The sequence below is a fragment of the Delphinus delphis genome, chromosome X, assembly GCF_949987515.2.
Source record: "Delphinus delphis chromosome X, mDelDel1.2, whole genome shotgun sequence".
Classification (NCBI taxonomy): Eukaryota; Metazoa; Chordata; class Mammalia; order Artiodactyla; family Delphinidae; genus Delphinus; species Delphinus delphis.
Window position 1 is genome coordinate 105,493,994 of NC_082704.1, and position 24,479 is coordinate 105,518,472.

Here is a 24,479-nt window from a genome sequence, read left to right on the forward strand (position 1 = left end):
CACATTGGCAAATAACACGAAGACCCCATCTCTCAGTCAGTCAGGAAGTACCTAAGTGCAGCCAAGTGTCTTTGGAGGCACTGGGTTCTGGTGTCAGTGCTGCACCAGCTCCTCAGAAGAGACCATGGAACCAACAGCAGCAGTTTCCAACTTACATTTTTTAAAAGAATTCCACCTGGGGCATTTGTTAAAATCAAGATTCCTAGGCCTCCACCCCAGAGAATCTGAATCAGAAGAGCTGAGGCAGAGCCCAGGAATCTGCATTTAACCAGCATCTCAGGTAATTCTGGGGTAGGTGGTCCACGGCCAGTCAATCCCAATTTGTCCAGGACAGTCCCAGTTTACATCTGTTGACGTGGTTTACAGCATAATTATTAACAGTGCTCGTTCTCACTGTCAAAAGTGTCCTGGCTTGGCCGATATATTATATAGTCCCCTTTCTCCAATCCCTGGATCGTATTATGAAAACTACCGCTATAACGATTCACTGTTAAGCAGTTTATTTTGCCAGTAGGATGTTCCCCCCAAAGGTGAGCTGTATGTTCCCTGCCACAGAGAATCCAAAGAACCTGTTTTTCCTCTGAGTGATCACAAACATTTTAAAATGCACTCTTGCCCATTCCCAGCAACTTGCAAAGGTGCTTCGTGCTGTTCACGTACTGAATTCCAGAAACGGAGCGAGCAGAAGGCGGAGCTTACAGGTGGGACGGATGAGACTACAGACAAGAGCTCAGGAAAAGACCACACGGACGCACAGTGAAACACAACTACCACTTTATTGTTCGATGACTGTAGTACACAATTGTCCACGTGCTCCAGGACTCGTCTGGCTCTGACACACACCAAGGATGGCTCCGCGACCGATGGGGAACATGATCTGAGCCACACACTTCCCCGGTCGTGTTTTTCCAACAATCACAAAAACAAACCACTTTTCTCCACGGAACGTGGCGCGACAAATTACCTCAAACCAAAGTAATTCTTCACTCGTAACAGTGTGTACCAGCCAGGCCACAGAACAGCACAGAACACGAGGGGCCGGGCTTCCCTCTACAAACCACAAGGCAGCTCGTGAACACCGGACACACGCGTACATTTCACTGTAACTGAGCCGACAGCTGCCCAAAGCCAACCAGGTCAGATTTGGACTTAGGGGTACGAACACTGTAATGAACTTTCATTTCATATATACGTTACTCTACTTCTCTTGTTAAATCAGCTATTGTTCCCAGTTTAGACATTGCTTTTATGAGTTAAGGAGTTATGATGGAAGAAATCAGTCAAGTGACTTCACATTTCAATGCAGCATTAAATATGTTCACAATGGTATATTTTACTCCACGTTGACTTTTCTTATTTGGTTCAAGCATTTCTTAACTATTCACAACTTGTGTTCTAAATCTGGGAAATATTGAAGTTACAAGCACTCATGTACTTTCGTGAGGATGTGAACTTAGACCAACAGATGGCACGATGAGTATATAAACCTGAAGCAGCAATGACAATCTCAGATGACTTTAACACCAAGGAACTCTGCAGAGATCAGGGTTAGCCAGGATGCTAAAGTGATAGGGTTCACTCTCCTAAAACATGCGTCATGTCGTCCAGGACGGACTCGACCACAGCCTGGGTTTTTAATCAGAGTGGAGCATTCGGTTCCAGTGCAGCACAGCGAGAGGACAGAATAACAACGAGGAACGTAAGAGAAACGATGGAAGAGGCAACAGAGCTCGGTTCCTCCGACACTGAATATAGCCAACTTGCACTTTTTAAATACGTAATACTTTCTACTTTCTAGGTAAACCTTGCCTTGGCTGTCTCCTCAGAGCCAAGACACCTTTAGTTTGGTCTAGGCTAAAAAAGAATTTTAAGCATATATGCACAACTTATTGGTCAAATTCACGTGCCAGCTCTAACAGGAATTTTAAAAGTAAAAAGCAAGATATCAAAGGACTTTATGTGATGCTTTCCCCTGGAAGAGTTACACAGGCAGCTAGAGAAAAAGGGAGCAGATACAGGATCTTGGCAGGCCCCTTCTATTTTAGGTTTAATGCTGGTTATAACAACCAGGCAAAACCCGCGTCCTGATGGCGATCGGCAAGCCACGCTGCGAAGCCTGCGATCTTGCCTGGTCCCTCTCCAACGGCAGGTGGTTTTCAGTGTTTTCAGATCCCTACACTTACAGGCTGTAGCTGTAATTATTCTAAAACATTTGTTCTAATTAAACATGGGGAATAGTAACCTCAGCAGTGTTTTAGATAAAGGCACAGGCCAATTCTTAATGTAAATATAGTGCCTTTTAAAATACTGACTGAGGTTTCCCATGGATATAAAAGTTCAAGTGACAAAAGAAGATGGAATTTATAAGAAAGGGGTGCCATGATGTATTATAAACAGCAATATAACATTTTATACTCATCCTGCCTGTTTTCGCCAACCCCTCATCACTCCTCTTGTATATCAAGCATGGCCAAACGGCAAATGCCTTTGACGCCCAATGAGATTTCACTTTTGTCATTGCCTTTTTTTTTTTTTTTTTTTTTTTTTTTTTTTTTTTTTGCGGTACGCGGGCCTCTCACTGTTGTGGCCTCTCCCGTTGCGGAGCACAGGCTCCGGACACGCAGGCCCAGGGGCCATGGCTCACGGGCCCAGCCGCTCCGCGGCATGTGGGATCTTCCCGGACCGGGCCACGAACCCGCGTCCCCTGCATCGGCAGGCGGACTCTCAACCACTGCGCCACCAGGGAAGCCCTGTCATTGCCTTTTTAATGCCTGGCATATATGAAGAGCCAAAACAGAACCGAATGTTAAGGTTCTTTCCATTTTCTCCCAAAAAGAATCTCAAGGTAAGAATATTTTAAAACATCAAGTAGTTCTGTAATCAGTAAGCATTCCATTCTAAATGTGTCATTTTCAACGAATTTGGAAGGCAGAGATGAACTGAAGAGCCATTAAGCCAGTCATAAGTGCCAGGATTAGACATTTCTTCACTTCGCTAACTGCAGGGCGAACATATTGCTTAGAGTACATATGATCTTTGACATTTGTGCTGTTTCGGCCCATTTGCAAAAGTCAGCAGGTCATTCTGAGGTTGGCAAAAGTTAGAATTATTTAATAGAATGTGCTTTTAAGTGAAATTTTATTATCCCAAAAGGATTCAAATCCAATGGGAAACAGAATCTTCACTGAAAAGCCAAGAAGCAAAATTATCAACAAAATCAAATTCCAGGATTTTTCTATGAAAATCTCAGAGAAGCGCGATAAAGAGGTCTTTGTATACCTACTAAACCTAGGACTTTTAGGTGTCCTTTTATCACGAAAAAGCCTAGAAACACATAGAATCTGAGTGCTGATAAGAACGAAGTTCAAGTTTCTTGGGTAACCTTGTGTTCCTGAGATGACAATACTTTCGAAACTCTAGCTCTAGAAATTTAGACAAGAACTATCAAATCTGAGCACACCAGGATAGACTTTCAGAGATTTTCATGGGGATTCTTATCAAAGGCTATCCCTGAGACATGCAAGGGTAGTGAAAATGTAATTCTCTGAGTACAAAAAAATATAACTTATAAAATCAATTTGATCTCTTCACTTCTCCCTTTAAAGAAATTACTAAAATAAAAAGATTTATTATTATAGTCTAAACTCTTCTGTTCTACTTTATTTAAAAAAAAAATTATTTTATTTAGGGAGAGGCCAGGCACGGGCGGGATGCTTTCACATACATTCTCTCTCCCAATACTTCTCTTAAAAGATCACTTCTTTAAAGGTACAGAAATAAAAATAGACTTCTTACAATTATAACAAACTTAGTGGGATGACAAAATAGTTGCATTTTAAAGAATGCAACTGCAATTCTTCAGTTTTGGAAACTATGTAACATGAAAAAGTTAAGCAATGGAATGGAATCCTCAAATGATGAGAACTTTTAAAGAATGCAATAACCATTTTGTACTTTTGGAAAATGTGATATGAAAAACAAATCCAAAATACCTCTCTATGTAAATGAAAGCTCAAGCCATAGTAATTCAAAATTAAAATGATTTACATAATCTACTATACTTTGTGTTTTTTTAGTAATTAACCTTCCTGAGGCTGATTTTGTTCTCCTTGGTGTTTGCTTAACTAAAGTGCTTAATAAAATTTCTACGGAATATATTACCCTCTTCATAGATGAATATTATTTTCAACTACAATCTGACAAAAATCTAACTACATTTAATTATGCTTGATTAATCCAAATGTCACTGAGAGATTTATAGAACAGAGAAATATTTTTCAGGTTAAATTCATCCTCTTTTCCACCGCAAGCTTCCTGGATCCACTATTACCACAAATCTACTACTCATTTCTCTAACGTTAAAAAAAAATCCCACCAAAAATATTGCCAATAGTCCAAACTGGACCGTGGGACTCCAGGTATCAAACTCTACTGCTTATCCTTTTCAAGAGATGTGCAGACTCCATCAAAGACTGAAGTCACCACTTCAAACTGGGAAGTGAGCCACCCCTGCAGAGTCTGGCAGTGGTGGAGGGAAAAGGATACAGAGAGGGGAAGTCAAATACTATTACGGATTTATTAAACGCTGCGAGGATATGAATGCGAGATAAGGGGTGGGCTTTCTTTTAATGCAGGCACTTAACTGCATCAGACATTTGTTTGGAGGCTTTCAGTAGTGATGCCCTAAGGTGCTTTCATTTATATGCAAATAAGTCAATTTAAAGGATGACAAATCGGCTCTACTTATGGGAATAATTCAACTCATCCCCTCTCCTGCTCCAGCACTCGGCTCTACCCTCCCTGGGACCAGCCAGGCAGGTGTCAGAAAACCGAGTGTCCTCCCCGGCTTTGCTGCTGCCTCCGAGGGAGCAGTACCACCACCGAGAGCCACCTGTGTCCCAACATGAGTAGCTGCCCGCGTCCGGCTCCACTGACCCCATCACTGGGATCCTAGGCAATTCAAGTCCAGGTTTTATAGACAGATGAAAGAAAAGGCAGAAACAATGGTTTCTCAAGGATTCTGTGACCTCGATATTGCTGTCATTTTATTTTCTTCATTTTGGGGGTTGAACACAGCTAATGCCAACCTACGGACTTGAGAGGGAAGCCGCCTCGGCTAAGCCTTTCCTCCACGTCTCAAACCAGTTCGCAAGCGTTCACGTCCTCCTGACAAGCAGCTCTTTTCACTCCAGCATCATCAGCCAGAAGCTGGAATTGGGAAGATTTGGTTTCAATCATGATTTCTGAAGTTCTACAAAGACACATCTGGAAGCTGCTCTGATTGCATTTTCGTTACGAGGAAACAGCAGCCCACACCATTCAGTGCAATGTGACGATCAAAGCTGGCTCCTCTCACCTTACCACGTTGCCCCGCAAAGGGCTCAGCCGGCTCCTGGACCCAAAGTCACAGCGCCCCGTGGAGCCAGGCCCAGAAGGCGGCCTCTCCACGTGCAGATGAACAGATACAAAGGAGACAAGAACTCAGGGCTCACCAATGCCTCCTCGTCCAAGGAACCCATCCATCCGTGACAATGAAAACAACAGTTACAGGGTTCGGTGCCTCCACCACCACTCGTCCTTTGCAACCCCCTTCCCGCCTTTATTTTTCTCCCAACTGTACTAGAAACTTTCCTCGTTGAGTGTCTCGTCTGATCCCCCTGCCCGAACGTGAGCCCCGCGAGGCCAGGACTTCCGTCTGCTGTCATCACTGCCACGTGCCCAGCCCTGGGCACTTCTGGCGCGCTGCAGATGCTCGCTATTATTTAAACGGAGGAATGAACACGGCTTTCCTTTCCACAACTCCTCTGTCTGCCACCTTCACTTCTTCCGTCCCTCACACATGGACACGTGTTCCATTGTGCACTTCACACCAGGACGGAACCAGGGCCAACACTCTGACCTGAGGGGAAGGCACTGCACAGGGTGGAGTTAGATGCACTGAGCAAGGCTGTCACCCCTGCTCCTTGATCACTGTGCTCGGCTCTGAAGGTGAGGAAAGTGTGCCCAGTGGAATACGCTGCCCACTGAGGAAAGGAGGCTTCAATCCTACAAATAGGCGAAATAGAACCCCCAATCTGTGATCCCCCTATAAATGCACTTTTGAAATGTCAGTTTGTGTGACAGCAGGTCCCAGACCTACAAACCATCTCAAGGTATATTCATGAATAGCAGCAATCATCCTGATGAGGACTTGACTCCTTTCTGTTTCTTAATGAACCACATTTTAAGACGGGCTGATGAAAAGACAGGTAAGAAAACCTGTGTCACAGTAAAGCTCTCACGGGGTCACCACCCTCCGTTGGGCAGCTCAACTAGTAACCTGTCAGTAAAAAATAGTTTAAACTTCTCCTGATAATTCTGATTATGTGCTAGTTTGAAATATTCCATCATATTTAATTAACTAATAAATCACTGTCAATGGCTGGTAACTTTTTAAGTTCATGAAAATGTCACATGCCCCCTGTTTTCAAACCAGAAGGTACTGATCTCTCTAATCAATGGACCAGAAACCCAAGTTAAAAGTTATCTTTCCACAAAGAACAATAAACAAAAACCCTGTATTAAGTTATTAATGGTGCTTTCCTACTAGCGATATTGGTTCCATCTGTTGACTAACATATAGCTTATGATTAGGAAGGACATTATCTTCAAAGTCAAATGTTTAGGCAGCTGGACTGCTGGGAAGATGGCAGAGTAAATTCATGTTTATATAAGTGCTCCTGCCTTTCAACACATACATCCAAAAGCTGAAAAAGAAGCTGTCTATGGGGAAACTAATAAAAGCCACCACCCCATACCGAGGACTCCAGGAGAGTGTCTGACAACCAAGCTGAGGACTAATCAGAGGAGGGTTCTCGAAGTTGTCAAGCAGGCCACAGTTGCTGGGCAGTTGTTGAGAGCGTTCCAAAGGACTCTACCAATCATTTCTTAACTTGGAGAAATAAAGCCTGGTGGCGGTCAAGACAAGCTGAGGGCACACTGCGTGGGCATGTTTCCCGAAGCAAAAACTAGGAGGGGAGGTTGACATCTCAGGTGCGCCGTTTGTGTGCAGAGGAGAGAAACAGTAACTCTGGAGCCAAACACACAAATACTGACTACGTATAACCCAGCAGAGCAGAGGGACGAACCCACCACACTCCTGCTGGGGCGACGTCTAATGGACATGGGGAAACTCGAGGGCAATCCTCTCCCCCATTGGGACCCAGCACCCCCCACCCCAGGGCGAAGGATTCAACAGTGTCCACGGAAGGCACTCCAAGGAGGCTTTGCTTCACTCCTCCTTCCCCCGCGTCCAGATAGCAGAACGGAAAACAAAGACAGCCTCTGCCATTACATTCCGTCAATATCCAGCCTTACAGTTCAGGGGCGCAGGTGATCAAATGCTTCTCACTTGAAAAAGGAGAAGTCAAGGAGGATTTATCCACACTCTTCTCGGCAGACAGAAATGGTCCCATGCAAAGACCAACAAATAAGCAGAAAAAAGCCATCACGATACTTCTGCAACAAGAAAAAAGCAAAATAACACAAAAGGAATGAAAGAAGCAAAACACAGAAAAATGCACTCTGGAAACAGAATCATTTCAGAATCCACGAAAACAGAGTTCAGCTTCCCAAGCAACGAAAAAAAGGAGTCAAAGAGGAAAACACAATGAGAGAAAAAGCTGGCAGAGCTAAGGAAAGACACAGAGGGAAAAAAAAAGAAAAGAAAACTGCAGCAGAAGTGAAAGCCACATGGCAAGCACTGGGGCCCAGAATCAATACCACAGAAAACAGAATCAGTGAAATGCGAGGTTAAGACCTGAGGGAAAAAATCACACAGCAGGAAGAAAGACAAGGAGACCAAAAGCAATCAAAGGAAAGATAAATGTGAAGGACAGAGAACAGAGAGTCAATATAGGGGCAGATTGTTGAAAAAGAGAGCCGATAAACCGGTAAGAAACGCAGAAAGGCCCGAATGTCAATGTCTGATGCTCACCGAGGACCAGAAAAAGCCAACAGATAACTCTTGGCCCCGAGACACACTCGAATGAAGTTACTGCATTTCAAGGATAAACAAGAAATCACAAGTACTCAGGGCAAACAAGCAGTTCATCTACAAAAGGGGAAGAAAAATCTGTCTGGACTCAGCCCTCTCAGACCCACCACACACTAGAAGACAACAGAGTGATGTCTCCAAAGAACTGAGGGGAAAAAGACGTGATCCAAGAATCTGAGAGACAGCCAAGTTACTGTTCATAAAAGACGGCAACAGAAAGGCATCTGTAACTATGCGAGAAAATCCAACTGAAACTGTAATCCAGTCCACCGAGAGATAAAAGCATCGACTCTCGAATGTGGAGTCATTGTATGAGAAGGCTGGCAGTGAGCACTGAGTTCATTCAAACATAGAATTAAGTCTAAATAACTCCAGTAATTACCAACAGTTATACACTTTAAAGTCGGCTGCCTTTCTAGGTGACAGCCGCCAAATCCATTCGATTATCTCCACTAACTATGCCAAGATGAAAACACACAAAAGAAAACCTCTCCTGAATGAAATTCTCTGACACTACCGAAAAATTTTGGTTTATATCTTACCCTTGAGGGTTAATATACCCAAGAAATTCCTCAAAAAAGAGATAATGCTAATTACCTGGGGCATCGCTGAGAGCATGGACCTAGGAACAAGAAGACCCAACTACTCACTTTGGTTCTTCCATGCCACCGTGGCAAACCACTGAACTGCTTTGGAACTCATATGAAAAAGAGAGATAATACCTGCATGGTCCACCACGTGGCATTGGAAGGATCAAATAGGATGCTGTATGCGAAAGTTCTCTGGAATCTATAAGCAAGGGTATAAAACCATGTCACCTGATTGGATGGCAAGAACCCACTATATTAAGGAGTCAAAATCAGTCATTCAGAGACAAAGAAAGGATCAGATGGCTCCCATGGATCCATCACTACTTCCTTCCTCTTGTTTCTCTCCATTTTCAAGTCACCTCTTAGCACTATAAAAAGGAAATTCAGTACTTCCACAGCTCACAGCTCCTGACCTGAATTATTTTTAATTTGGAAACAAAGACAGTTACCCACCATCCAAGGTAAATGTCTGTCAATCTCCATTCACTAATTCAGCTAATACTCATTAAGCACCTACTATGTTCCAGGTCCTACTTCAAATAGTAGACACTGTCCCCAAATACTTAAAATAAAGTTGAGTAAATGAGAGGGAAATGCAGGGCAATTTGGGAGGACTAAACAAGTTTAGCTGAAAGACGGTTAATGTCTATGTACTTTACAACATGTAGAAATGTGACCAGATACACAGAGACAAAGCACAGCAACCAGCCAGAGGGATGCACCTAGGTTCAGGGAATGATGTACGGCCATCAGGAAGGATAAATTGATACTTGGGGCAGCTAAATTGTGTGAATGCAAGATATTCTGAAACTCTTCTGATGGTTGCTTCGGAAGCAAAGTTAATTTCTTAATGCAGAAAACAAAGACAGGTGAGGCAAGATTGTCCCGGTGTCAGATGGATATGAGTAAGCCAAAACGTGTGTCAGCAGAGGACTACCAGTTAAGTCATTAAAACACTGAAAGAAATCTTTACTTTTGAAAAAGACCTAAAAAGGGAGGAAGATCATAGGCTTTTTTCACATCAGCTTTTCCATCTGCAACCTTTACATGGAGCTTGGGGTGAGGGCATATCAATCAATGGGAATTCCTCAAGCACACAGAACAAAGCAGGAGGGAACACTCCGGAAACTGCTGCCTCCTTCCCTTACAGCACATCACAAGTGAAAGTGTAAAGGGCTATGGTTGGAAATGCAGGCCAAGTAAGATACTGATAGATGATCTGAAACTTAGAAGAAAGCTGGAGTCTTTAAAAATAAAGGGCTATTATTTTTACATCTTTATACCACAAGGAAACAATCATACGGAACAGCCCCATTCCCAAGACACTGACTCAGTCTTCAGGAAACAGACCTCCATACGGACCACCTCATCACCCGTATCTTGGAAGTACGTCGGTCTTTTTCTTGACTAATTATGAGTCCCCTGATGACAGCCTTCTAGGGATGGGAGAGATGAGGTCTTTCTAAAGATGAAGGAACTAATCATGAGCTCAGGTAACATGATAAAATGAAAGAATATCAGATTTGGTGGAACTAAGAGAAACAGAGGTGACATCAAGCCAAGCGCAGCTGGTCAGCGCACAACTCCACCCAGGGAAAAACTGTGACTGAAGGAGGAGGAATACTTTACAAGTGACAGCTCTGAACTCAGTGAATTCAATACTTAAACACTGGATGGGAACATTTATATGGATGTTAAAAGAGAGCAGAAGTCAAAGTAGATCATAAATATACGAAAAATTATAGTGAAGAGAAACACATCCTGTGGAGCTTTATAACTTGTGAATTTTAACCTGGACTCTCAGCTTCCGTTTCTAAGAGTAAATACAACATGGCTCCTCTTTCCTCACCTCAAGTCCTCTGCCAAGTCCACCTTCCAGCAAAAAATAAACTACGCTGAAAATCAGATAGACAATTCTAAAACCGGCTAAACTTCATGAAAATATAAATTATGAAGACCTGGGGCATTTTTCAAAATAAACTAGAAAGAACTTTTCCCTTCGGTCTATTTTACAACTAGTAAAGTGCATCACATAGGGACTTAGAAAACTACAAAGGAATATAACATGACAAAAGGACAGTATTCAGAGGTAAAACTGTTACATAAGCATAAAAATTCCACTTCCCACTCTTTACGAACTTGATAACGACCAGAAGGTAGACTTTCACTTAAGATCTTTGAAACCAAGCAGTTAAGTGAAAAATTCCAAGACAACTTTTGGAATGCTTTAATTGACAGAATGGAAGTATACAAATGAATTTCAAAATAAAACCTATGCATCCAAGAGGAAGATCTAACACGAAACTACCCATACCTCACAATGAGAATCCGGTCAGATGGAAGAAGGCCAAAGTCTAAATCAGAGAGTGAGGAGGGATGCATAAGAGAAAGGAAGGGCCCAGGGACCGAATTATCAAGACATGCTAAGCTGACGTCCTCAACTTCCGGACTCCTCAGGCCTTAGCTGGTGGTTTGGGACAAACATGGTATTTGGTCACAAAGAGCAACAGTAGAGATCGGCTGTATCTGCAGTGGGGAGGGAGCTGAGAAATCTGGGGAGACTGTAGACACTCTATGATAACGAGGACAGAGGTATGAGGAGGCGAGTGCTAACGAGGTTCTGTGTCCCCTTATGACAGGCGCCAACCAAACCACGGCAACGTACTACGAAAAATGACTCAAGTTACTACTTTAGTGGAAGATCTGAAGTAGCTACAGGAAACTTCTGTGGAAAAGGTCCACCTCATACAGAGGGCAAATACACATTCAAACACTGGATTAACTATAGTGCCACACGCAGAGTTGGTGGAGGAAAGGAGTTCTTTCTGGGTGACTTGCAGAAGACCATCTTTTCTTCATGGAGAGGACCGAAGCATTCAGTTCTTTACAAAGTTCTGTTAGTCTTGAACTTGTCCCTACAAAGAAAATAATGGGAATATCCACAGTGAGTTTATGACGACAACCTTCTCTATTTTACGCGAGACTTATTCAGAGCATTTAGTTACAGTGATGATGCAAAAACGTGTGCCTTATCTCAGAATTATTCTCTATGGTTACTACAGAAAATGAATTACCATTTAATGACTTATATATACTTTAAAAGAGTTCTTTCCTCTCAGTTAAAAACCTGATTAGAAATGAGGAATCACTGCTAATGGGTATGGGGTTTCTTTGGGGGATGGTGAATGTGTTCTGAAATTAGACAGTGGGTGAGGATCACACAACTCTGTGAATATACCAAAAGCCACTGAATTTGTACACTTTAAAAGGCTGCATTATATCTCAGTAAGGCTGTAATTAAAAATCTGCTTAGGAAATAAATTTTCTTAGGATTTCTCTTTCCCCTAGTGAATTTACCATTCCTACTAAATACTTTCCCAAGGTGGCCACCAATTATGCTATTTGTATAACTGAAATATCAGGCTAACCATTTTAAAATCTTAAAAATTGCTTTCTGCTAAAATTTGTCTAAGATATTAGAAATGAAGGCTCATACTTAGTCAGCAGTATGCAACCTCCTAAACTATTTAAAGTTTTAAGTAGACTTTTTAAAAAAATTTATTTATTTATTTTTGGCTGCACTGGGTCTTTGTTGCTGCGTGTGGGCTTTCTCTAGTTGCGGCAAGCGCATGCTTCTCATTGCGGTGGTTTCTCTTGTTGTGGAGCACGGGCTCTAGGTGCGCGGCTTCAATAGCTGTGGCTTGAGGGCTCTAGGGCGCAGGCTCAGTAGTTGTGGCGCACGGGCTTAGCTGTTCTGCGGCATGCGGGATCTTCAAAGACCACGGCTTGAACCCATGTCCCCTGCATCAGCAGGCGGATTCTTAACCACTGTGCCACCGGGGAAGCCCTAAACAGCCTTTAAAACAATATTCAACAAAGGCCATCTTTTAACAATCCAAATGGACCTTAATGTTTATAAAGACTGCTTATGCGCTACTCAAATAACTCCCCCTACCGGAGCCATAGCTGGAATTAACTGCTCACACTGATGCCCAACATGCTACTTGACTTACATACGGACTGAAAATGGAATCAAGGGAAACTGATCCACGGGTTTCAAGCTAATTTAGCTTAATCTCCGCCAGGGATGGTGTGCGTATGTGTCTACACACACCTGTGTGTACACTCACACTCACGTGCACAAACCAAACTCCTGTAGATTTCATCATTTGAGGTGAGTGACCAGTCCGGCAATATTGCACAGAGGTCCATCACAAGACGTCCGTAGAAAAGAATAAACATCAATATAGATAGCCTTTATATCATTCATCAGAAAAGACCAATGCTACTATAAAGGTACAAAATCACAAAGCTATATAAACTCTATTTGCATACAAATACCTTTCTGTTGCACTATGTTAGGAATCAAGGTTTTCAGAGTAAGAGGAAATATATACAATTAAAATATAATAGCGAGGGACTTCCCTGGTGACGCAGTGGTTAAGAATCCGCCTGCCAATGCAGGGGACACGGGTTCGAGTCCTGGTCCGGGAAGATCCCATGTGCCGCGGAGCAACTAAGCCCGTGCGACACAACTACTGAGCCCACGTGCCACAACTACTGAAGCTTGAGCGCCTAGAGCCCGTGCTCCACAACAAGAGAAGCCACTGCAATGAGAAGCCCATGCACTGTAACAAAGAGTAGCCCCCGCTTGCCGCAACTAGAGAAAGCCCGCATGCAGCAACGAAGACCCAACACAGCCCAAAATAAATAAATAAATAATTAAAAAATATTAGCGAGAAACATTACAATGTTAAAATCGAATAAAAATATCAATATGATCTTATAAAAGATATGTATTTTATAGTTCTGCCCAGAAAAGGGGACTAGAAAAGGTATAATGTACACCTCCAACACCCAGATTAGGGTCTCTAATACCCATTAAAAGGAAACAGGAGTCCTTGAGGAAAATGGCTGATTCTAGGCAAAGTGTAAGATAAGCCTAAGACATCATCTTGGGCCAGAAAGCAAGGAAGCTTTCAAAGATGAATACGGTTTTATCAATGGAACACAAAGGATCTGGCTCAAAATAGCTTCCAGTGGCCAAAGGTGTGCCAGTTTTAGCATCAAAAAGATGGCCACTACATGCAATGACATAGGTGAACCTCACAGAAAGCCAGACACAAAAAGAGCACACACTGTATCTTCCTTTTGTTTTAAGTGCAAGCAGTGAGAGAGTCAGACACAGTGATAGGTGATAGAGTTGGAATAATTGTTACATGGTAAGGAGGGAAAAAGGAGGAGAGTCTGACTAGAAAGCAGCCTTTCCACGTGCTGGAAATACAGGTGTAAAAATTCATTAAGTTATAAACTTAAGATTTGAACACTTTTTATATATATGTTAAATATTGACTGAAACATATCAAAGCAATAAAAATCTACAACATCTGTAATAATACTTAAAAAAGAGAAAGCCAGAAACTCATTGGTCAAATTTAAGGTGGTTTTTAACTCAACTTCTTACCTTGAAAATTGGTAATTAAAGGGAAAGACTGAAATGCTTATCCTGCCTTGCCAGGAGGAACTGTACTTCAAAAGGTACCTAAATGACCTTAGTTGTTGAGGAAGAACTTTATAGGAGAATGTCAGCTAATAATTGCCAAAGGAATGATACTAACAAAAAAAGAACTCATCATTTTATAAACATTAATAAAGTTACTGATTAAGGCCAAAGTTATCAGCTGGTGCTAAAAACCATTAGGTGATGGTTGCATGGTGCCGAAATAACATGACAAAATAACAGTACGCAGATTACTTTCTGGTTGAGAAGGGAAAATTAACTATACTATGGAGGGATCAGACGGTCATCACCTGAATTACGGTCAGTCTTAACATTACTAATGGTGGATCAGCCAGACATCATGGGTCTCAGAGTGTAATTCTGCAAGAGTATTTATGAAATATTCTAGCAAAAAAATGCTCCACTGAGCCTTTAGATGAACTTCCAGTTTATGGGAGATACAGGGAAAGGGGGACAAATTAAATAAAACTTCAAAGACAAAATCAAACAAATCAAGGTGGGACATTTTTGCAGGACAACTGGTATGGTCCAACAACAAAAGACTGTTCTAGATTAAAAACAGCTTGAGACCTACTCAGATGTGTTATGTGGTCTTGGAACTGATTTGTTGTTTGGACAAATCAGGGGAATTTTCATGATGAAAATGTATTGACATGGAAAGGTGGAGATGGTTAAATGAAATAAAACTAGGTTGTACAATAGTATGAAAAGTATGATCTCATTTGGGGAAAAATACACATACATGTATACAAACAGCAAAATAGCTGGAAGAACACAGATAAAGCTCTAAGAATGGTAATCTCTGGGTGATGGGAATACAGCAGTTTCTCTTTTTTTCTTTTTTTGCTTTTTTATATTTCCTAATTTTTTACAATGTTCATATACTGCTTTTCTATTACTAAAAGGTTACTTGAAATTAAACAAATAATCAGAACCCTTACTCTTGCTAGCAGAGTTGGAGCTTAAAGGCAGTCAGAAGAAAAAGAAAACTGGAAACCAAAGATTGGATTATTGTCCTTATTACCACAAAGTAGTGAAACTTGTTATTCTATGATTGATAATTTTCCTCTTTTTCATTTTTTTTATTGCGGTAAATTGTACATAAAATTTACCACCTGGTTAAGATGGTAAAAAAAATGTTTTATTAAGTGTACAGTCCAGTGGCATTAAGTACATTCAGTGTTGTACCACCATTACCACCATCCATCTCCAGAGCTTTTTCATCCTTCTCCACTGAAACTCTGTCCTCGTGAAACACTAAATTCGCCTTCCCCCTACTCCCCAGCCCTGGCAACCACCATCCTACTTTCTGTCTCTAGGTGCCTCACGTAAGTGGAATCATACAATACTTGTCCTTTTGGATCCGGCTTATTTTACTTAGCATAATGACTTCAAGGTTTATCTATATTGTAGCATGTCAGAACTTTATTCCTTTTAAGGGCTGAATAATAATACTCTGTTAGATGGATAAACCACATTTTGTTTACCTTGACTGATAACTTTAACTTCTTTATTTTTCCAGTTTCAACCCACCTACAGACTTCCTCTAAACATTCTTCTGTGAAGTCTATGGATGATGACAAATTACAAATTAATTCCTTTTTAAAGAAGCAGGATAAACCCTGCTTACTGCTTTTGATACCTCCACAGGGCAAGGACTCCTAGAACATCAAGGCCTCTATTGGAATTGCTACTCTGGCTACCCAATTCTTGCTATCCTTCCTGTCTGGGGTGAAAAAGCTACTCCATCCTTTCTTTAGGGATCACTTTGCTTTTCCAGTGATAAAACCACAAAGATGTGGCTGAAAATATCAATCGTCTGGCTGGTACACACTGGAGAAAAATCAGATACTTTATAATAGAAAGAAAAGTGGTAAATTACTGTTTCGCCTTGTATTTGGAAGCATCCCTGGGTTCACTGCTGGGATTGCTCCAATCGTCAGCTTCAGGTGTGGTCTTGTAATGGCGCCATGCGGACTTATTAAAAACTGGAAGTCTCTCAAATGATTCACTTGAAAGAGCCTAAGGAGAAACAAAAATAGACACCAAAGGTCCACAGTGTCATCCTGCTCACATGAAATACTGACCCAAATTTTATTATTTAAGACATCAGAAACCTTATTAATATATATATTTTTAGAGTTATATTAAAATTACAGTCTAAGTAAGTTACTTAGACTGATCAGGATGAAATTAAAGCTTTTCTATGAAAGTACTGGTTTCATGAAAAACCAGTACTGAAGTACACATGAGCAAAACAAAAACTATTTTAGTTCAGTTAATACTGATGTGAGATATTCAACTGTCTTGACTATATGGTCTTAGACCAAACACTACTGTTCACTGGGCAACTGTTCTCCCAGAGGGCCCTGAAGAAATAGTTTCATACACAGTAGATGTATAAATATAAGCTCATAAAGTGATATCAAATAGCATATCATTTATATGCATTGGCATCTAAGATACACACTCAAAATAACTGGTTATCTTATCATATAACATATAACACACTAAGCAGCTGTTAAAAGGATGAGCCAGTTCGGTATGAACTGATATGGAAAGATCTCCAAGATACGTTGGAAAGTTAAAAAAAAGCAAAGTGCTAAAATAATCATTTGTGTGAAAAAAAATCAGATTTCCCCCCATACTTTTATCAATGCAGAATCAACTTCCATGAGGCTCCACATGAAACTGGCATCCATGGTCACCCCTGGGAAAGAGAACCAGGTGGCTCTGGGCCACTGATGGGAGAGACTTAGTTCTCCCTTTTGTAGCTTTAAAATTTTGTACTATGTGCCCATATTACATATTCAAAAAATACTCCAAATATTCTAGAGTTTAGAAGTAAATAAAAGTCTGACTCCACCAATGAATGAGAAAACTTGTTTTACAGAGAACTTTGTTATTCGATCAGACTTTTAGGTAACCATATTATGAGCACTGAATTCTTGCAACTTTGGGAAAGCCGGCAAGTTTCTAAAACAAAAGACTACGAGAATTCAGTTTATGAAAACCTGTCTCCTTTTAGATTAGTCCTTTCAATGGGTATACGATTTTTTAAAAAATCACAACTTAGAATTATGGTTTTAAAAATCAATATTTAAATTTTTACCTCTCCATGTTTCCTATTTTGCTATATCTAAGCATAAAATCAAGGGTAGGACATAACTTGGTTTTCACGTAAAACTGGAGTAAATCCGAGCTGAATATAGGAGATGATATAGTGCTATTCTCCATTAGTTATTAGAACTTATAGCTTTAAAAAGTAAAGATGGCTTCATATAACAGAAATAAAATGCAGTACCTTCAAATAAATGACAGCATCAGTACCCACGCCTTCCATAGAATAGAGTTTTAGATCTCCTTGAAAATATCTAGCATACAGACGAGAAATTGGCAAGCCGTAACCAAATCCAGCCTACCGAGAAAAGAAAATTAATACGGTGAGACGGGCACAAAACGCTAACACATCGAGTCTGAGGACCATCTGCAAGATTATAATAAATTCTTGCTTCATATTTAAAGCAAATAAATTATTGATCCAAACTTTACAATGATGTATATGCTCATCTATGGCAAACAATCTGTTTTCACCCTGCAAAAATACTTCTCACATGTTTGGAAAAGAACAGAAATACTCCGATTTTGGACTAAGGCTTTTTGAACGTTTTAAAGCAAATTGTTAGCATTGTTAAATCCCAAATCAAGTGGAATTTGAACCAGAAACCAAAGTAAACCACATCATTCCAAAGTTCCACTATGATTTCTTTGCTCAATTAAATTGAGCAGCACGGGAGTTGAAATCTAACCGTATCAAGGCTAACACAATGAAAAGAAAACAATCTCCTAAGAGCTACTTCCTAAGGCTCTGAGAACGCTGCAATATTTTGACATGTGGTAGTCCATATATTCTTAGAGACAAGAAAACAATTCCAGTACCCTCCTATACCTCTATGTCATAGAACCTTGACTGTCAGTAACAGGTTGTTGGGGGAAGAAAAAAAAGGTCTCCGATATTGATAGGAATAATTGAGACTAATTTCCAACACTCTGGGGTGGAGGGGAAGGGGCTGTTCCTCAAGCTTCGACCCCTCTGATTAAGTCCACCGACAGGGTGTCAAAGGATCAACAGGAGTTGTCTGGGAGGACATTTCCGAAAAAGAAATGCGTGTGTCACGGCACAGAGCTGTAACATAGTAAGGTGTTCGATGAAGAAGTTAACGTTTCCTAGTAGTACATACCCACACGCCCACTTAAAAGCTGAGGAGACTTGACTAACTGGGAGAGATGCTAGTGGAAGCATTTCTTCAAATGGAGAGCCACCAGGCACACTGGAAGGAATACAGACATGGCCAGTGCCAGCTTGACGATAATGAGCTCAATGACCTTGGGCAAACCAGTAACCTCATTTCCTCAACTATAAAATGGGAGGTGGGATGCACATTTTTTAGAGTGTCATTTTTGCTCAGTGTCATTTAAAAAAAAAGATGACATCACAGCTGTCCTCAAGATGCTATTTTGAGACCTGTAACAGACGATCCATACTCCTTTTCAACAATTGCGGAAGGTTCTAGATTTGCCTGTAGTGTCTCTTTTTCTTTTGACATTTATTTAAGTAGGTACCAGAAACTGGTCAAGGCAATGGCCTTCAAATTGACCTTTCAAGAATTTTCTGGAATCCTATGTAAACGACTTCCTCTCCGTTTTCAATATGCAGTGTTAAACCCTGTCTAGAATAAATGATGTTAAGTGTTGGATTTTATTCATACATATAAAATATAATCTTACGTGCTTGTCAGTCAGGTACAACTTAAAAATGAAAATTTACACTCTGAACCATTTTGCAGACTGACAGATACGTTGCTGTGCTTAATGACAAAGGGTTCAGTTGTTGTTTGTCAATTAGAAACACTCAGCCGGGGGAAGAAAGTGTGGCCCTACCAGGATCTAAATGCTGCCATGGTAACCAGAGGCTTTCCTCACTTCCTGAAGGTTATTTCCACAGTGAGACAGAAAGGGCTCTGAAAATGCATACGCCACCTATATGTTTCCTGCTTATATAAAAAATTTAATGTGTTCGTAATTTAACACTTTGATTATATAAACAAATTTGGCGGGGGAAGTTCAAAGGCCCTGGGTGATTTGGGCCTCTATGGTATGCAGCGCCAAAGTGCCCAGGGCCAGCTGCAGCCAGACACGCTGTGCTGTTCCCTGCTCACCTGCTATTAAACTTCCACCCCCTCCAAGGGGAGTGCCAGGTGGTAAATGGTGCTCCAGAAGCAGTCTTAACCACAGGGAAATATTTTTTCTCTGTATTGGGGAGGTAAGTACTCAGCTCTGAGTGTTTCTTAGACACAAATTAGAGAAGAAATCTGAGTCCAAAAGAGTCATAAAGAAAGCAGCAGTGGCATAAAATTCTCCCTCCTTCAAACCATGCGGGAAACATACAAATGCAACAAGGCTAATGCGACAACCCGGGGAAAGAGCCAGCTCTGTCCCTTCTCTAGCGAATGGTCTTTCCTCTAGCAGCGGTTTCAGAGGCTTACCAGCGGTGCGGCTCTCGTAGGCTCCAGGCTAGGTCTCGGAGCAGTTGAATACATGTAGTTAAAAAGACGATCTATTTTTCGTAGTGGGACCCCACCACCTAGGTCACTTATCTGTAATGTACAAAATGTGAAAAGGAAGAAAAACAAGAAGAAGTCATCAATCTATACTTAGTAGGAGGCAAGGAGTTCATTAAATAAAGTACATACTAGATTACTCTAAACCGTGCAAGGACTTGAACCCCCAACGAAATATGGTCCCTTTGTGAACAGTGTAAAACAAAGGAGGCGGGCAAGTGTGGTTAGGCTCCAATACGCTTGGGTTTGAGATCTTGTTCAGCCCCCTAAAAAATGGGGTTCCAACGAAGTTTAAACGAGGTAGCTCAAGCCAAGGATCAAATGCAGTGCTTACAAATAAGACACTCAGTTGTCAGTTCTCCCTTCCCTTTGATTCCTCGATGTTTACACACTATTAAATTAACTGATAATTCAAGTATACGTACAAATAAAGAGTTACCTTAATGGATAAGTCTTCTTTACCCAGAGTAACAAGGGTTTTAACAGCTGGGTAGCCCTCTTTTCTATCTTCATATAGTTCCACTGTCGCTCTCATTGAGTTCTGAAATCACAGAACCTTTTTTTTTTAGCATGCCACCAACTCACAAACTACAACTTTAAAAAAAGAAACTGGCGAAAGGCTACCGATGCACACCGTTTCTTTGGTGGGGGGCAAAGATCAGTTGGATTTATATGGCACTCTTTTCCCCTCTAAAGAACTTAACTAAACGTGTGTTCAGAACAAGGAAAAATGTCTTGATGCTCTACTTCGTTATTATCTCGTTTTAGTCTCATCCACCATATTAAATGCTTATTTTCCTTTCCTTCCTGTTTTCGATTTTGCTTTAGGGTATTTAAATTATTCAACTCTTAACCAAGAGGGATGTTTTTAGCGCGTGTAATGAGGCTGCAGAGGCTCACTGGCGTGTGCTTTAAATCCCACTATCAGTCTGCACTTACAGAGCACCCTTCCTCTAAAGAAGGCGGAAAGCCTGAGAGGATTCATGCTGCCCACAAAAATTAATCATTTGGCTGGAAAAAAAAAAAAGTAGAAGAAATGTCAGGTGAAAAGAAATTCTGAAAAAGCCACAGCTGTTGCAGAGCAAGTTCACAACTGAATGCCCATCTCAACCTTAAGTGTCACATCAGTAACATAATTTTGGGAAGCAAATCAGCATAACTGATTTTTCAGGTGTTTGGTTTAGGGTTTTACACACTGGAAGAAATGAAATTTTAGCTCAAATGCCTTGTGCCTGTAATACTGCTACTTACATGCCGTTAGCTACTGGTTAATAAAAGCAACAGCTTAAGGTATAGACAGTCTTTTCTCTTTTGGTCCAGCCCTTCCACATCTTTGCCCCCTGCCTCTGTCAGATCTTCTGAATTTTCTAAACTGACTCAAATGTGTAAAAGTGTTAACGTATCTTTCAGGACCGGAACAACTGATAATGCACCGACATGGTTAATGTTCAGAAACATAAAGATGCATAAACATGTTTTTATTTTGATCTGACTACCACCAATAAAGCCTTTGCCAGATCTGGAAACTAAAAAGCATCTCTAAGCTCATCTCTGAAGAAAGAACAGTATGGATTTTACATAAAGCCACTGAAGCTTTTATTTTACAATTAAGCTTCAAAATCAATATGTACTAATATTCATGAAGACTATACTATACACAGCAAATTTTCACCTCAGAGTATACAAATTATAAAACCCACAGGGCATCAGAAATAGAATTTTTAAAATGGTTATGCAAAACCTTTTTCTTATGCTAATCTGATGAATCCATTATGCCCTGAATCAAAGTAATTTAAAATGAAGACTTCTTTCCATGTTTTTAAATTCCACTTACCTTGAACAACTCAAATAGCATGTGAAACAGATGTGAGGGCACATAAACTACCTGAATAGGTTTGTCTGGAGCTTTGGCTGAAAACAGAGACAAAACCGTCCATGAGTAAGGATCAAAACTAGAAGAAAGTCAAGAATGTTCTTTGCATCCTTTCTTCCAAGTACATAAAAAAAGAACTCTACAAAAGGCCAACGTAGGTTTCCAACTCTAAAGGCAGGGCTGAGCAAAAGCATGTGCTTTGAAGTCCAACAAACTTGGGGTGAAATCCAGTTCCTTCACTTACCAGCTATGTGACCTTAGGCAAATTTCTCTCTTTGGAACTTAGTTGAGCAAAACTGGAATATCATCACCTACGTCCTAATGTTCAGAGCATTACATAAGGTCATCCAAATATCACTTGGTGTTTCTCAAAATGGGGGACACCCTCCACCACCACCACTGACCCCAGTGGTCAGCCAGGGGAATGTGAAGCCACAGAGGTAGAGGGGTACGTCCTCTTGGAGACTTGGACTAAACAGTAATGTTAAGTTCTGTTAAATTATGACAAACGAGGCATACTACTCGCAGCTAGCAGACCAACTCCCAGAGACCTACAGTCCTTTCTCCTTGTGTCAGGGATCTTCTGAGGAAAATCCGAGAAACCCAGAATCCCAGAGTAGGATATAGAGTAGATAATAGAAAATTTAGGCTTTCCTCCTCCTCGTGACCTGAAATCATTAAGAGACCAAAACTACGTAAGCTTTCTCAAGTAGAACACCCATGTTATGATTTCAACCTAACTACTTCCTCTAATAAAGTGAGTAATTAATAGTAATATAAAGGAGAGCAATCATTTGTTTGCTTCTTAGCAGTTTACAAAGAGCTTGCACATACATTACCCAAATGAACTCTCATGACAATACTGTGTGGCTCATAGGGTGGGTGGCTGGGGACACAGGCTTTGCTGAGGTTATGCAACTGGCCTGCCATAATGGAGGAGGCCTGGAACTGGACACCTGAACTAAGAGTTTTTGATTCTAAATCTTGAACCTTTTGATGATCAGTTATTTTTTAAACTACTAAGTAATATATACAGCAATATCCCCTTGTCCATGGTTTCGCTTTCTGCAGTTTCTGTTACCCATGGTCAAACGAGGTTCGAAAATATTAAATGGAAACTTCTAGAAACAAACAATTCATAAGTTCTGAGTGGTGTGATGAAATCTCATGCCTTCCTGATCTGTCCTGCTCAGGACGTCTATCATCCCTTTGTCCAATAGATCCCGCCCATTAGACACTTAGTAGCCACCTTGGTTATCACATCAATGTCACAGTATTGTAGTGCTTATGTTTAAGTGACACTTATTTTATTTAATAGTGGCCCCAAAGTGCAAGAAGAGTGATGCTGGCAATCAAAACTACAGTGAGGTATCACACCAGTCAGAATGGCCATCATCAAAAACTCTACAACAATAGATGCTAGAGTGGGTGTGGAGAAAAGGGAACCCTCATGCACTACTGGTGGGAATGTAAACTGGTACAGCCACTATGGAGAACAGTATGGAGGTTCCTTAAAAAACTAAAAATAGAGCTACCATATGATCCTGCAATCCCACTCCAGGACATATATCCTGAGAAAACCATAATTCGAGAGATACATGCACCCCAATGTTCACTGCAGCACTATTTACAATAACCAAGACATGGAAGCAACCTAATGTCCATTGACAGAGGAATGGATAAAGAAGATGTGGCGTGTACACACACACACACACACACACACACACACACACACAATGGAATATTACTCAGCCATAAGAAAGAATGAAATAATGCCACTTGCAGCTCCATGGATGGACCTAGAGATTATCAAACTAAGTGAAGTCAGACAGAACAAAGACAAATACCATATGATATCACTTATATGAGGAACCTAAAATACGATACAAATCAACATATCTACGAAACAAAAACAGACTCACAGATATAGAGAACAGACTTGTGGTTGCCAAGGGGGAGGAGGGGTAGGGAAGGGAAGGAATGGGAGTTTGAGACTAGCAGATGTAAACTATTATATATAGGATGGATAAACAACAAGGTCCTGCTGTATAGCACAGAGAACTATATTCAATATCTTGTGATAAACTATAATGAAAAAGAATGTCTATATATGTATAACTGAATCACTTTCTGTACAGCAGAAATTAACACATTATAAGTCAACCATATTCAATAAAAAATATTAAAACTAAAAAAGGTTTTGACTTTTATTATCAGTTCCTATGGATTCTCAGCACGTGAAATTCTGTTTTATCTAATATTACATATTGCTTCATATATATACATGTACAACAATCAATTTGCTGTACACTTGAAACTAACACATTATATGTCAACCATATTTCAACAAAAATTAAAAAAATAAAGTGGGTTCCCTGTAGAAAAAATAAAAAAGGTGAACACTGATTGTGTTGGTAACATAACCAGGTAAATATTGCTCACTGCAGATTGGCCACAGGAATAGACCAGGGTGACATTTCTTTCCCTATGAGCCCAATGTGTCATGAGTCATGTGTCACTTGAAGGAGAATATTACCAGCCTTAAGGTGAAATGGATTCACTTTATCCACCTCCAACTGCTCAAAATCATGTTACCTTTTAAGGTTGCCGAATATTTGGACCATGTCTTTCTGATACTCCTCTTCTTGGGTAACCGGACAAGAGACATATGCTTTCCTTGCCACATCACTGAGATCTTCCAGCCTCTTTTCTATTGCATGGGATCCATTCCAGTCTTTAGATTTTTCAAATTAGAATCAACTGCTTTCCAAACATGCTGCACAGCCATCATCCTCAAATTGTTTTTGATTGAGGTTCTAGAGTATTTTTTGCTATTTCT

General features: G+C 40.7%; 1 protein-coding gene across 1 annotated transcript in view; it reads right to left on the bottom strand.

The window, feature by feature from the left end:
* Positions 1 to 757: 757 nt before the first annotated feature.
* Positions 758 to 24,479, bottom strand: part of PDK3 (pyruvate dehydrogenase kinase 3) — a 77,116-nt gene continuing 53,394 nt past the window's right edge. The window contains exons 7-12 of the mRNA XM_060002193.1: positions 21,602 to 21,678; positions 20,207 to 20,308; positions 19,693 to 19,803; positions 17,451 to 17,564; positions 16,029 to 16,168; positions 758 to 11,540 (exon numbers count right to left, since the gene is read on the bottom strand). Coding sequence (XP_059858176.1) covers positions 11,510 to 11,540; positions 16,029 to 16,168; positions 17,451 to 17,564; positions 19,693 to 19,803; positions 20,207 to 20,308; positions 21,602 to 21,678 — 575 coding nt within the window. The 3' untranslated portion in view covers positions 758 to 11,509. The remainder of the gene's footprint in view (positions 11,541 to 16,028; positions 16,169 to 17,450; positions 17,565 to 19,692; positions 19,804 to 20,206; positions 20,309 to 21,601; positions 21,679 to 24,479) is intronic.